At 52.4% G+C, this 15469-nt stretch overlaps 1 protein-coding gene across 2 annotated transcripts in view; it reads right to left on the bottom strand.

Annotated features, from left to right (window-relative positions):
- Positions 1-15469, bottom strand: part of LOC137376345 (zinc finger protein 292-like) — a 278773-nt gene that overhangs the window by 154651 nt on the left and 108653 nt on the right. The window contains exons 1-2 of one of the 2 annotated variants that reach the window (XM_068044696.1): positions 5528-5719; positions 141-295 (exon numbers count right to left, since the gene is read on the bottom strand). In XM_068044696.1, the coding sequence (XP_067900797.1) occupies positions 141-295; positions 5528-5530 (158 nt within the window). In that variant the 5' untranslated portion in view covers positions 5531-5719. Of the gene's footprint in view, positions 1-140; positions 296-5527; positions 5720-15469 lie in introns of those variants that run through there. The other variant, XM_068044695.1, reaches the window with a different exon arrangement.

Below are 15469 nucleotides of genomic sequence, written 5' to 3'. Positions count from 1 at the left end.
TATATAAATCATACTTTTCAACATAATGTATAAAATTTCACTTGCAAGACTTTTGGTCCAAATATCACGCTTCAAAATCTAAGAGCTACCCACGAATTACATAGTTTCCCGTATAGAATTAAGTTGCCGGTAGTACTTACAATGCTAGTCGATCAAGCACAAAGCATACATTCTCACACTCAGCCGTGAGGCAAGGCCTTGCTTTGGAATAATTCTGTATGGCCACGGTGTACACTTCCAACAAAGGCAAAGGATCGTCAGAGATTTTCCACTTCCCAGCATACTGTACGAGTGTCTGTAACAAAAGATTAAAATTTCAGCATTTCTAGGGCATCGTGATAATTATGAATGTATTATAAATAACGTACCAACACTGCCAAAATATCTGATTCTTTTTGCTCTCAGATTGTCTAACAATTAAATAACTTAAAATTGTGCACTGGAATTTACACTAGTTTCCTGTTGCGTTTTCAAAAGACTATGCTACTGAAAATATCACGTTAAACCAGCTTGACACAAACATCCATTTTATTTATACAATTGACAGAAAACTGATGAGGCATATGTTATGACACAAAACTGTAAACAAATGTCTCCAAAAACACAACCCATCAGCCGTTAATTTACCCTCCTCAACCCTCGGTCTTTCTTGAATCAGACTAACACTTTTTGCATGGTCTTGAACATTCTAAAATGTCCAAACGGTGCTTCACAGGAGCGTAATCAGTAAAGTATCAACACCAAGCCAAAGACAGATAGACAGACTTGTATTCTTATAGTGCTTTCACCACCTTAAGACATCCCAAAGAACTTCAAAGCCAATGAAGTACTTTTGAACTGTAGTCACTGTTGCACTGTAGAAAATGCTCTAGCCAATATGCACACAGCAAGATCCTACTAACAGCAATGAGGTAATGACCAGATAATCTGTTTTAAGGTATGGTTAAGGGAAAAATATTGGCCAGGATACTGGGGAGAAATCCCCAACTCTTCAAAATAGTGCCATTTGAAAAAGCATTAGAACATGTGGTCAAAATCTTGTTTAAAAAGGCAAGTTTTGAGGAGGGAAGTGGAGACTCTGGAAGATTTGGGATGGGAATTCCACAGCTCAAGGCCGACACAACTGAAGGCACAGCTGCAACGATAGTGTGATGGACATGATGGATACACAACAAGCCAGAGTTGGAGCGACACAAAGTACTGGGAGGGATGCAGGGCTGGAGGACATTCAAGATAGCGAGAGACGAGGCCATGTAGGGATTTGAACACACGGATGAGAATTTGAAATTTGAGGCATTGGTGGACTGGGTGCCAAAGGAGGTCAGTGAGCACAGTGAATGGGACTTGGTACAAGTTAGGATATGTGCAATAGAGCTTTGCACGAGCTTAAATTTATGAATGGTGGAAGGTAGGACAGCATAGGAATAATAGACTCAGCAAGAAAAGAATGGTTGAGAGTTTCAGCAGTGATGGGCTGAGGCAGGAGTGGAGATATATAATATTACGGAGGTGGAAGTAGGTAAATTTAGCAAAGGATATGCAATCAGAAACTCAGCTCTGGGTCATACAGGATAGGCAAGGCAAATTGTCAGCTGTCCAGTCTTAAAAACCTTCAAAAATCCAAGAACAACTGAATACAGCAAGAACTGCTCGTTTGAAATCCTCGATTCCTTTTCAGACATGGCTGTCAATCAGGTGACAATAGCCCAAATTCTATTAATATTCCAAGATAGGACTACAATATCATGAATGCTTACTGGAAGGTACATGTCACATGGTCTCTTAGCTGGTTCAACATTTCAATATCCACACTGACAAGATGACAACATTTGACAAAGTAGTAACTTCCACTTTGTAATCTTCATTATTTGAACGATAAAGGGAGAAACAAAATGAAAATGTAGCTTACCACATTGCTGAAACATTGCTTCACACAGAATGAAGTACATTGCGCAGATGCTGTTATGTCAGCACATTCAACAGCTATTTTGCATAGTGAAATCCCATAAACAGAACAACTAATTAATCTAGTTGCCGTGGTGGTGTAGGTTGGGCAAAGTATCTTCTTTGGCCTCCTTATCTCGAAACACAATGGGTAAGCGCCTGGAGGTGGTCAGTGGTGTGTGGAGCAGCGCCTGGAGTGGCTAAAAAGGCCAATTCCAGAGTGACAGGCTCTTCCACAGGTGTTGCAGAAAAATTTGTTTGTCGGGGCTGTTCCACAGTTGGCTCTCCCCTTGTGCCTCTGTCTTTTTTCCTGCCAACTACTAAGTCTCTTCGACTCGCCACACTTCAGCCCCGCCTTTATGGCTGCCCGCCAGCTCTGGCGAACGCTGGCAACTGACTCCCATGACTTGTGATCAATGTCACAGGACTTCATGTTGCGTTTGCAGACGTCTTGAAAGCGGTGACATGGACGGCCGGTGGGTCTGATACCAGTGGCAAGCTCGCTGTACAATGTGTGTTTGGGGATCCAGCCATCTTCCATGCGGCTCACACGGCCAAGCCATTTCAAGCGCCGCTGACTCAGTAGTGCGTATAAACTGGGGAGGTTGGCCGCCTCGAGGACTTCAGTGTTGGAGATACGGTCCTGCCACCTGATGCCAAGTATTCTCCGGAGGCAGCGAAGATGGAATGAATTGAGACGTCGCTCTTGGCTGGCATACGTTGTCCAGGCCTCGCTGCCATAGAGCAAGGTACTGAGGACACAGGCTTGATACACTCGGACCTTTGTGTTCCGTGTCAGTGCGCCATTTTCCCACACTCTCTTGGCCAGTCTGGACATAGCAGTAGAAGCCTTTCCCCATGTGCTTGTTGATTTCTGCATCGAGAGACAGGTTACTCGTGATAGTTGAGCCTCGGTAGGTGAACTCTTGAACCACTTCCAGAGCGTGGTCGCCAATATTGATTGATGGAGCATTTCTGACGTCCTGCCCCATGATGTTCGTTTTCTTGAGGCTGATGGTTAGGCCAAATTCATTGCAGGCAGCCGCAAACCTGTCGATGAGACTCTGCAGACACTCTTCAGTGTGAGATGTTAAAGCAGCATCGTCAGCAAAGAGGAGTTCCCTGATGAGGACTTTCCGTACTTTGGACTTCGCTCTTAGACGGGCAAGGTTGAACAACCTGCCCCCTGATCTTGTGTGGAGGATGATGATATTGGCATCGCGCATGTCCTGAGGTACCGCTCCCTCGTCCCAGCACAGGCATAGCAGTTCATGTAGTGCTGAGAGTATAGCAGGCTTGGCACTCTTGATTATTTCAGGGGTAATGCCATCCTTCCCAGGGGCTTTTCCGCTGGCTAGAGAATCAATGGCATCACTGAGTTCCGATTTTGTTGGCTGTATGTCCAGCTCATCCATGACTGGTAGAGGCTGGGCTGCATTGAGAGCAGTCTCAGTGACAACATTCTCCCTGGAGTACAGTTCTAGGTAGTGCTCAACCCAGCGGTCCATTTGTTTGCATTGGTCAGTGATTATGTCCCGATTTAGATTTGAGGGGGGCGATCTTCTTGATGGTTGGCCCAAGTGCTCTCTTCATGCCATCATACATTCCTTTGATGTTTCCGGTGTCTGAGGCCAGCTGAATATGACTGCATAGGTGTTGCCAGTAGTCGTTTGCGCAGCGCCTGGCTGTTCTTTGTGCAGTGCTTCTGGCTGCTTTAAGTGCTACGGATGTTAACTCGCTGGGGGCTTTCTTGTAGTTTAACAGTGCTATGCGCTTAGCGGCTATGACAGGTTCCAGCTCTTCATTATGAGATTGAAACCAGTCTGCACTTCTCTTCGCACTTTTGCCGTAGGTGGTCAAAGCTGACTCATTGATGGCGTCTCTGATGTGGGCCCACTTGGTCTCAGCATCCCCTGTGGGAGTGTTTTGAAGGGCTGTTACAAGTGAATTTAGAAATTTTTGTAACAGCTGCGGATAAGAAATTCTGCTCGTGTTGATGCACGGGTGGCCCTTCTGCTTGGAATGATGCAACTTCTTTGGTCTGAGTCTAACCTTGCTGCACACCAGGGACTGGTCGGTGTCGCAGTCCGCAATGTGGAAGCCGCGTGTGATTTGAACACTGTTTAAGGAGGCTCGCCTTGTGCCGATGAGGTCTAGCTGGTGCCAACAACGCGATCTTGGGTGCCTCCATGAAACCTGGCGACAGGGTTTAGTGTGAAAGAACGAGTTGGTGATGCAGAGGTTATGATAGGTACACAACTCAAGCAGTCTCTGTCCATTCTCATTCATCCTTCCAATGCCATAGCGCCTAAGGCAGGAGGGCCATGAGTCATGGTCGGCCCCAACCCTGGCATTAAAGTCCCCCAGCAGGAACAGGTGTTCCGTGTTGGGGATGCTGCTAATGATGTTATGGAGTTCCTGGTAGAACTGATCTTTAGCTTTAGGTGGGGAGCAGAGTGTTGGAGCATAGATGCTGAGGAGGTGTACTGGACCAGAGGTGGTGAGCAGTTGGACGGACAGTATGCATTCTGAGCCATTTGAGGGAGGCTCTATCATGCTAAGCAAGGAGTTTCTGATGGCGAAGCCCACTCCATGCTGTCTTGGTTCTTCAGGATCCCTGCCCTGCCAGAAGGTGGTGTAGTCTTGCTCTGCTAGAGATGCACTCGCGGGGAGGCGTGTCTCCTGAAGTGCTGCAATGTCTACATTGAGTCTACTGAGCTCGTTGTTAATGATGGCGGTCTTCTGAGAATCGTTGATTTGTGTAAGGTCTTCAAACAGGCCAGGACACATATTTCTGACGTTCCAGCTTGCAAAATGAAGGGCTGGTACCTTCTTTCCTTTTTTCGTGTTGTTTGGTGCGGTGTTGCAGTCCACCTTTCGGGCAATGACGCTGAGCTCCAAGCACCCATTGAAGCAGGTAGACTGTGGCGGGACAGAACCTTATTGAGGAGGGGCTGCCCGGTTTTAGGCGGGCGGTAGCTGTCCAGTGAGGTGCGATGACCTCTCCCACCGACAAAGGCAACCCGTGACGCCCAGTTTCTATGCCAGTTTAGCTGGACTTATAACCGTAACTGCTGCCTTCCGTGTTGTTTCAGTCGCTGTGAGGCAACTATGGAGTGACCTCTCCATGGCACATGCTTGGGCGAATTTATGGAGGTTGAGACTTGCACAATCGTCAAAACCCCCCTCTCGGCCTTTCTGGTGGGGTCCAAAGGAGTGCAGAGCATGAGGTATGGCTGCAGGAACTGCCGGAAACATGCCAAAGGTGATACATGACCGCCTACGGGGCTCCGCTCCGGATTTTCTGTTCGGGTTTATTCCCTTAACCTTGGTCTCTCCCGAGACGCCCACAAGGCAGTGGGGTCGCTAGGGCCCCTACACAAGTGTAGGATAACGCCGGTGGGAGGAGGGGGTGCGAGGGGGAGCTGGGAGAAGATGGTGTGGGGGGGGGGGGGGGGGGGGGGGCTGGGACAGGGTTGTGAGGATGTGAGCTGAGAGAGTGGAGCAGGGAAGGGGAAGTGGGGGGGGGGGGGGAAGGGGGGGAAAGCAGGTGCAGGTAATAAGCCATTTCCTCAGTTCCCACCATCGACGCCTGGAAAGCTCATCCGCGTCCTTCGGGAGGTGAGCGACATCCTCGTGCACCGGTTCCAGCATCGCCAACAGTGCGCTGCAGATGCTCTCCGAGCCAACTCCCGCGGGCGCTTTGATGTTGCGGCCGTGGAGCCATTCGTGGATTTTTGGGTGTTCGGGGCACCTTTTCGCAAGGCTTCCCTAGGGTCCTGCTGCTCCTTCTTCTCTTCAATGGACTTACCGCACGCCGTTGCCGCGGACACTCTGGACGGTGAAGACAGCAGGATCGGAGATCAAAGTATCACCAGCTGTACTGGGCAGTGGGCCCAGGGAACATAAAAAAACTGTTAGCTTTTAGTTAGGGATAAATGAACTGATTTAAAGAACCGGGGAGTTTAAAGAGTTTAAGAGTGTAGATTGGGGGAGAAAACACTATGAATGGGAGCAGATGGCCATGGATAGAGTTGAACAGCAAGGGAGCTTCCTCGGGAGCTTACAGCCCAGGAGCCATCTTGCACATCGGCTAATAGTGATACTGGTTGGAGAACTCTGCCTCTTGGAATGGCGCCCTCGGACAATTAACATCCACCTGAACCAGCAGATAGGTTCTCAATTTAATGTTTCATCTGAAGGACAGTACTCCCAGCAGTGCATCACTCTCTTGTATAGCACTTAAGTTTCAGTTCAAGTCCCGAGGCAGAATTGATCCATTAATCCAATTATTCAGAGATGAGTGTCACCAACTGAGAAATGCTTCTACGAAATGGCAAAACTACAGATCAGAGGCTATCTGACTGCATGACCAAGCATGGCAGCTGCCCTCAAAATTACATGATAAAGGATTCACAAATGATATTGGATGCAGCATTTGGCTGTGCTGTGTGCAATTTACATAGTCACCAGAAACCACTAACAATTGTTACGGAAGTGATGCTGTTTGTTTATTTTTAAAGGAATTTATATAGTTAAAGTGAATAAATCAAGAGAACATCCAAAAGAACTAATTTGGCAACAATGTTACTGGCTGTGACATGAAAGATAGAACAGAAACCATGCTAACAGGCAGGGGGTGGGGGGAAAGAGAAAAAGAGAGAGAGAGAGAGAGTGGGGACGAGAGTGAGAGAGAGAGAGAGAGAGAGTGGGGATGAGAGTGAGAGAGAGAGAGAGAGAGAGAGAGAGAGAGTGGGGACGAGAGTGAGAGAGAGAGAGAGAGAGAGAGAGTGGGACGAGAGTGAGAGAGAGTGGGGACGAGAGTGAGAGAGAGAGAGAGAGTGGGGACGAGAGTGAGAGAGAGAGAGAGAGTGGGGACGAGAGTGAGAGAGAGAGAGAGAGAGAGAGTGGGGACGAGAGTGAGAGAGAGAGAGAGAGAGAGAGAGAGTGGGGACGAGAGTGAGAGAGAGAGAGAGAGAGAGAGTGGGGACGAGAGTGAGAGAGAGAGAGAGAGAGAGAGAGTGGGACGAGAGTGAGAGAGAGAGAGAGAGAGAGTGGGGACGAGAGTGAGAGAGAGAGAGAGAGAGAGAGTGGGGACGAGAGTGAGAGAGAGAGAGAGAGAGAGAGTGGGGACGAGAGTGAGAGAGAGTGGGGACGAGAGTGAGAGAGAGAGAGAGAGAGAGAGTGGGACGAGAGTGAGAGAGAGAGAGAGAGTGGGGACGAGAGTGAGAGAGAGAGAGAGAGAGTGGGGACGAGAGTGAGAGAGAGAGAGAGAGAGTGGGGACGAGAGTGAGAGAGAGAGAGAGAGAGTGGGGACGAGAGTGAGAGAGAGAGAGAGAGAGTGGGGACGAGAGTGAGAGAGAGAGAGAGAGAGTGGGGACGAGAGTGAGAGAGAGAGAGAGAGAGTGGGGACGAGAGTGAGAGAGAGAGAGAGAGAGTGGGGACGAGAGTGAGAGAGAGAGAGAGTGGGGACGAGAGTGAGAGAGGGGGACGAGAGTGAGAGAGAGAGAGAGAGAGAGAGTGGGGACGAGAGTGAGAGAGAGAGAGAGAGAGAGAGTGGGGACGAGAGTGAGAGAGAGAGAGAGAGAGTGGGACGAGAGTGAGAGAGAGAGAGAGAGTGGGGACGAGAGTGAGAGAGAGAGAGAGAGAGTGGGGACGAGAGTGAGAGAGAGAGAGAGAGAGTGGGGACGAGTGAGAGAGAGAGAGAGAGAGTGGGGACGAGAGTGAGAGAGAGAGAGAGAGAGTGGGGACGAGAGTGAGGAGAGAGAGAGAGAGAGAGTGGGGACGAGAGTGAGAGAGAGAGAGAGAGAGTGGGGACGAGAGTGAGAGAGAGAGAGAGAGAGTGGGGACGAGAGTGAGAGAGAGAGAGAGAGTGGGGACGAGAGTGAGAGAGAGAGAGAGAGAGTGGGGACGAGAGTGAGAGAGAGAGAGAGTGGGGACGAGAGTGAGAGAGAGAGAGAGAGTGGGGACGAGAGTGAGAGAGAGTGGGGACGAGAGTGAGAGAGAGTGGGACGAGAGTGAGAGAGAGAGAGAGAGAGAGAGAGGAGAGAGAGAGAGAGTGGGGACGAGAGTGAGAGAGAGAGAGAGAGAGAGAGTGGGGACGAGAGTGAGAGAGAGAGAGAGAGAGAGAGTGGGGACGAGAGTGAGAGAGAGAGAGAGAGAGAGAGTGGGGACGAGAGTGAGAGAGAGAGAGAGAGAGAGAGAGTGGGGACGAGAGTGAGAGAGAGAGAGAGCGAGGGGACGAGAGTGAGAGAGAGAGAGAGAGAGAGAGAGTGGGGACGAGAGAGAGAGAGAGAGAGAGAGAGAGAGAGAGTGGGGACGAGAGAGAGAGAGAGAGAGAGAGAGAGAGAGAGAGAGTGGGGACGAGAGTGAGAGAGAGAGAGAGAGAGAGAGTGGGGACGAGAGTGAGAGAGAGAGAGAGAGAGAGTGGGGACGAGAGTGAGAGAGAGAGAGAGAGAGGGGACGAGAGTGGGGACGAGAGAGAGAGAGAGAGTGGGGACGAGAGTGGGGACGAGAGAGAGAGAGAGAGTGGGGACGAGAGTGAGAGAGAGTGGGGACGAGAGTGAGAGAGAGTGGGGACGAGAGTGAGAGAGAGTGGGGACGAGAGTGAGAGAGAGTGGGGACGAGAGTGAGAGAGAGTGGGGACGAGAGTGAGAGAGAGTGGGGACGAGAGTGAGAGAGAGTGGGGACGAGAGTGAGAGAGAGAGAGAGAGAGTGGGGACGAGAGTGAGAGAGAGAGAGAGAGAGTGGGGACGAGAGTGAGAGAGAGAGAGAGAGAGTGGGGACGAGAGTGAGAGAGAGAGAGAGAGAGAGTGGGGACGAGAGTGAGAGAGAGAGAGAGGGGACGAGAGTGAGAGAGAGAGAGAGGGGACGAGAGTGAGAGAGAGAGAGAGGGGACGAGAGTGAGAGAGAGAGAGAGAGAGAGTGGGGACGAGAGTGAGAGAGAGAGAGAGAGAGAGTGGGGACGAGAGTGAGAGAGAGAGAGAGAGAGTGGGGACGAGAGTGAGAGAGAGAGAGAGAGAGTGGGGACGAGAGTGAGAGAGAGAGAGAGAGAGAGTGGGGACGAGAGTGAGAGAGAGAGAGAGGGGACGAGAGAGAGAGAGAGAGAGAGAGAGAGAGAGTGGGGACGAGAGTGAGAGAGAGAGAGAGAGAGAGTGGGGACGAGAGTGAGAGAGAGAGAGAGAGAGAGTGGGGACGAGAGTGGGGACGAGAGTGAGAGAGAGTGGGGACGAGAGTGAGAGAGAGTGGGGACGAGAGTGAGAGAGAGTGGGGACGAGAGTGAGAGAGAGAGAGAGTGGGGACGAGAGTGAGAGAGAGAGAGAGTGGGGACGAGAGTGAGAGAGAGAGAGAGAGAGTGGGGACGAGAGTGAGAGAGAGAGAGAGGGGACGAGAGAGAGAGAGAGAGAGAGAGAGAGAGTGGGGACGAGAGTGAGAGAGAGAGAGAGAGAGAGAGTGGGGACGAGAGTGAGAGAGAGAGAGAGAGAGAGAGTGGGGACGAGAGTGAGAGAGAGAGGGGACGAGAGAGAGAGAGAGTGGGGACGAGAGAGAGAGAGAGAGAGGGGACGAGAGAGAGAGAGAGAGAGGGGACGAGAGGAGAGAGAGAGAGAGAGAGAGAGAGAGAGTGGGGACGAGAGTGAGAGAGAGAGAGAGAGAGAGTGGGGACGAGAGTGAGAGAGAGAGTGAGGCGGGGGGAGAGAGAGAGAGAGAGGCGGGGGGAGAGAGAGAGAGAGAGGCGGGGGGAGAGAGAGAGAGAGAGGCGGGGGGAGAGAGAGAGAGAGAGGCGGGGGGAGAGAGAGAGAGAGAGGCGGGGGGAGAGAGAGAGAGAGAGGCGGGGGGAGAGAGAGAGAGAGAGGCGGGGGGAGAGAGAGAGAGAGAGGCGGGGGGAGAGAGAGAGAGAGAGGCGGGGGGGGAGAGAGAGAGAGAGGCGGGGGGAGAGAGAGAGAGAGAGGCGGGGGAGAGAGAGAGAGAGAGGCGGGGGGAGAGAGAGAGAGAGAGAGGCGGGGGGAGAGAGCGAGAGAGAGGCGGGGGGAGAGCGAGAGAGAGGCGGGGGAGAGCGAGAGAGAGGCGGGGGAGAGCGAGAGAGAGGCGGGGGGAGAGCGAGAGAGAGGCGGGGGGAGAGCGAGAGAGAGGCGGGGGGAGAGAGAGAGAGAGGCGGGGGGAGAGAGAGAGAGAGGCGGGGGGAGAGCGAGAGAGAGGCGGGGGGAGAGAGAGAGAGAGGCGGGGGGAGAGAGAGAGAGAGGCGGGGGGAGAGAGAGAGAGAGGCGGGGGAGAGAGAGAGAGAGGCGGGGGAGAGAGAGAGAGAGGCGGGGGAGAGAGAGAGAGAGGCGGGGGGAGAGAGAGAGAGAGGCGGGGGGAGAGAGAGAGAGAGGCGGGGGGAGAGAGAGAGAGAGGCGGGGGGAGAGAGAGAGAGAGGCGGGGGAGAGAGAGAGAGAGGCGGGGGGAGAGAGAGAGAGAGGCGGGGGAGAGAGAGAGAGAGGCGGGGGGAGAGAGAGAGAGAGGCGGGGGGAGAGAGAGAGAGAGGCGGGGGAGAGAGAGAGAGAGGCGGGGGAGAGAGAGAGAGAGGCGGGGGAGAGAGAGAGAGAGGCGGGGGGAGAGAGAGAGAGAGGCGGGGGGAGAGAGAGAGAGAGGCGGGGGGAGAGAGAGAGAGAGGAGGCGGGGGGAGAGAGAGAGAGAGGCGGGGGGAGAGAGAGAGAGAGGCGGGGGGAGAGAGAGAGAGAGGCGGGGAGAGAGAGAGAGAGGCGGGGGGAGAGAGAGAGAGAGGCGGGGGAGAGAGAGAGAGAGGCGGGGGGAGAGAGAGAGAGAGGCGGGGGAGAGAGAGAGAGAGGCGGGGGGAGAGAGAGAGAGAGGCGGGGGGAGAGAGAGAGAGAGGCGGGGGGAGAGAGAGAGAGAGGCGGGGGGAGAGAGAGAGAGAGGCGGGGGGAGAGAGAGAGAGAGGCGGGGGAGAGAGAGAGAGAGGCGGGGGGAGAGAGAGAGAGAGGCGGGGGAGAGAGAGAGAGAGGCGGGGGAGAGAGAGAGAGAGGCGGGGGGAGAGAGAGAGAGAGGCGGGGGGAGAGAGAGAGAGAGGCGGGGGGAGAGAGAGAGAGAGGCGGAGAGAGAAGAGGAGAAAGAGAAGAGGCGGGGGGAGAGAGAGAGAGAGGCGGGGGGAGAGAGAGAGAGAGGCGGGGGAGAGAGAGAGAGAGGCGGGGGGAGAGAGAGAGAGAGGCGGGGGGAGAGAGAGAGAGAGAGGCGGGGGAGAGAGAGAGAGAGGCGGGGGGAGAGAGAGAGAGGAGGGGGGAGAGAGAGAGAGAGGCGGGGGGAGAGAGAGAGAGAGGCGGGGGGAGAGAGAGAGAGAGGCGGGGGGAGAGAGAGAGAGAGGCGGGGGGAGAGAGAGAGAGAGGCGGGGGAGAGAGAGAGAGAGGCGGGGGGAGAGAGAGAGAGAGGCGGGGGGAGAGAGAGAGAGAGGCGGGGGGAGAGAGAGAGAGAGGCGGGGGGAGAGAGAGAGAGAGGCGGGGGGAGAGAGAGAGAGGGGGGGAGAGAGAGAGGCGGGGGAGAGAGAGAGAGAGGCGGGGGGAGAGAGAGAGAGAGGCGGGGGGAGAGAGAGAGAGAGAGGCGGGGGGAGAGAGAGAGAGAGAGGCGGGGGGAGAGAGAGAGAGAGAGGCGGGGGGAGAGAGAGAGAGAGAGGCGGGGGGAGAGAGAGAGAGAGAGGCGGGGGAGAGAGAGAGAGAGGCGGGGGGAGAGAGAGAGAGAGGCGGGGGGAGAGAGAGAGAGAGGCGGGGGGAGAGAGAGAGAGAGGCGGGGGGAGAGAGAGAGAGAGGCGGGGGGAGAGAGAGAGAGAGGCGGGGGGAGAGAGAGAGGCGGGGGGGGGAGAGAGGGGGGGAGAGAGAGAGAGAGGCGGGGGGAGAGAGAGAGAGAGGCGGGGGGAGAGAGAGAGAGAGGCGGGGGAGAGAGAGAGAGGCGGGGGGAGAGAGAGAGAGAGGCGGGGGGAGAGAGAGAGAGAGGCGGGGGAGAGAGAGAGAGAGGCGGGGGAGAGAGAGAGAGAGGCGGGGGAGAGAGAGAGAGAGGCGGGGGAGAGAGAGAGAGGCGGGGGGAGAGAGAGAGAGAGGCGGGGGGAGAGAGAGAGAGAGGCGGGGGGAGAGAGAGAGAGAGGCGGGGGGAGAGAGAGAGAGAGGCGGGGGGAGAGAGAGGGAGAGGCGGGGGGAGAGAGAGAGAGGCGGGGGAGAGAGAGAGCGAGAGAGAGTGTGTGTGTGTCTGCGTGTGCGAGCTTGTATGTCAAGGTAAAAAGGGAACTTAAAAAATTTAAATCTGTGTGTTTATGTTTTACTTCATTACTAGTTAAGACTAGTTATATAATTTTTAAAAATTCATTCATGGGATATGGGTATCGCTGGCTGAGGCAGCATTTATTGCACATCCCGAATTGCCTTGAGAAGGTGGTGGTCATCTGCCTTCTTGAACGCTGCAGTCCATGTGGGGTAGGTACACCAACAGTGCTGTTGGTAAGGGAGTTCCAGCATCCTGATCCAACGACAGTGAATGAACGGCGATATCGTTCCAAGTCAGGATGGTGTGTGGCTTGGAAGGGAACTTGCAGGTGGTGGTATTCAATGCATTTGCTGCTCTTGTCCTTCTGGTGGTAGAGGTCACATGTTTGGAAGGTGTAGCCAAGGAGCCTTGGTGAGGTGGAGGGAGTGAATGTTTGTGATGGGTGCCAATCAAGCAGGCTACTTTGTCCTGGATGGTGTTGTGCTTTTTGAGTATTGTTGGAGCTGCACCCATCCAGGCAAGTGGAGAGTATTCCATCACACACCTGACTTGTGCCTTGTAGATGGTGGACAGGCTTTGGGAGTCAGGAGGTGAGTTACTCGCCTCAGGATTCCTAGCCTCTGACCTGCTCTTGTAGCTGCAGTATTCATACTCCAGTTCAGTTTCTGGTCAATGGTAACCTCCAGGATGTGGATTTGGGTGGTGAGGGGGGGGGGGGGCATTCAGCAATCGTAATGCTTTTGAATGTCATGGGAGATGGTTAGATTCTCTCTTGTCGGAGATGGTCATTGCCTGGCATTTGTGTGGCGCAAATGTTACTTGCCACTCATCAGCCCAAACCTGGATATTTTCTAGGTCTTGCTGCATTTCTACACAGACTGCTTCAGTACCTGAGGAGTCACAAATGGTGCTGAAAATTTTACTATCTGCATGGAACATCTCCACTTCTGACCTTATGAATGAAGGAAGATCATTGATGAAGCAACTGAAGATAGTTGGGCCGAGGACACTACCCTGCAGAACTTCTGCAGTGATGTCATGGAGCTGAGATGATTGACCTCCAACAACCACAACCATCTTCCTTTGTGCTAGGTATGACTCCAACCAGCAGAGAGTTTTCCCAGGGCTCCTTGATGCCACACTCGGTCAAATGCTGCCTTGATGTCAAGGGCACCTCTTGAGTTCAGCTCTTTTGTCCATGTTGGAACCAAGTCTGTCATGAGGTCTGGAGCTGAGTGGCCCTGGCAGAACCCAAACTGAGCGTCAGTGAGGCAGGTTATTGCTAAGCAAGTGCCGCTTGATAGCACTGTTGACGACACTTTCCAACACTTACTGATGATTGACAGGAGACTGATCGGGCAGTAATTGGCCGAGTTGGACCCAGCCTGCTTTTGGCGTCCAGGACATACCTGGGCAATTTTCCACATTGCTGGGTAGATGCCAGTGTTGTAGCTGTACTGGAACAGCTTGGCTAGGGATGCGGCAAGTTCTGGTGCACAGTTCTTCAGTCCTATAATAAACTGATAATTTGTTCTTCAGTAAAGAAACCTGGTTAGTGTGTTCTGTTGTGGGAACATTTAAAATATGTTGTGATGACCCGTGGAGAAGTGGGACTAGAATACACAATGCACTCCTCCTGCCTCAGTCGTAACACAAAATACACAAGTGTGAGGTGGTGCATATTGATAGGAATAAGGAGACCACATACATCTTGGATAATAAGAGTCTAAATGAGGCAAAGGGATCATGGCAATAAAAACAAAGTGCTGGAAATACTCAGGTCAGGCAGTATCTGTGGAGAGAGAAGCAGAGCTAACGTTTCAGGTCTGTGACCTTTCCTCAGAACAGTTAGTTAGAGTACTTATGGAAAAGGACAAAGACACACAAGGAATAAAAGTTCTCAATTGGAAAAGCTAATTTACTAAACTGAGATGTGATTTAGCTAAAATGAAACACTGTTTCACTTAAGCGCTGTTTAGAAACAGCGACTTGAAGGTAAATCAGTGCCACATCAGTGGGAGGCATTCAAGGAAGAGATAGTGAGGATTGAGAGCAAGTACATTCCTGAAAGAAAAAGGGTGGGACTAACAAATCCAGAGCCCCATAGATGTCAAACGGCTTAAAAGGAGAATTAACAAAAGAGAAACTTATGACAGATGCTGAGGGTTCAAATAATGCAGAAAACCCGGAATATAAAAAATGTAGGGGCAAAATTAAAAAGGAAATTAGGAAAGCAAAGAGAGGGCATAAAAATATCAAGTAAAATCAAGGAAAACACAAAGATCTTTTATAAATAATCAAAAAAAAAGAGGAAAAGGGTAGCAAGGGTACAAAACGTACTCTGGGTGGGGGACTTCAATATCCAACACCAAGAGTGGGTCGGTAGTACCAGTACTTACGGAGCTGGTCGAGTTCTAAATGACATAGCTGCTAGACTAGGTCTGCGGCAGGTGGTGAGGGAACCAACATGAGGGAAAAACATACTTGACCTTGTCCTCACCAATCTACCCGTCGCAGATGCATTTGTCCATGACAGCATTGGTAGCAGTGACCACTGCAGAGTCTTTGTGGAGGCGGAGTCCCATCTTCACACTGAGGGTAGCCTCCATCGTGTTGTGTGGCACTACCATCGTGCTAAATGGGATAGATTTCAAACAGATCTAGCAACTCAACATTGTGCATCAATGAGGTGCTGTGTGCCATCAGGAGCAGAATTGTATTCAACCACAATGTGTAAGCTCATGGCCCAGCATATCCCCCACTCTTATCATCAAGCCAGGGGACCATGCTGCTTCAAAGAAGAGTGCAGGAGGACGTGCCAGGAGCATTCTTAAAATGAAGTGTCAGCCTGGTGAACCTACATCACAGGATTACTTGCATGCCAAACAACAGTAACAGCATGCAACAGACAGGGCGAAGCATCCCACAACTGACAGATCAGATCCAAGTCCTGCCACATCCAGTCATGAATGGTGGTCGACAATTAAACAACTGACAGGAGGAGGCGGCTCCACAACCATCCCCACCCTCAACGATGGGGAGCCCAGCACATCAGTGCAAAAGATAAGGCTGAAAAATTTGCATCCGTCTTCAGCCAGAAGTGCCAAGCAAATGATCCATCTCGGCCTCCTCCTGAGGTCCCCAGCATCACAGATGCCAGTATTCAACCATCCGATTCACTCCACATGATATCTAGAAACGACTGAAGGCACGGGATACTGCGAAGGCTATGGGCCCTGACAACATTCCAGCAATAGTACTGAAGACTTGTGCTCCAGAACTA

This window comes from Heterodontus francisci, chromosome 13, assembly GCF_036365525.1.
Source record: "Heterodontus francisci isolate sHetFra1 chromosome 13, sHetFra1.hap1, whole genome shotgun sequence".
Taxonomy (NCBI): Eukaryota; Metazoa; Chordata; class Chondrichthyes; order Heterodontiformes; family Heterodontidae; genus Heterodontus; species Heterodontus francisci.
The sequence above is the reverse complement of the archived record's forward strand: the minus strand, read 5'-3'. Positions and strand labels throughout refer to the sequence as shown.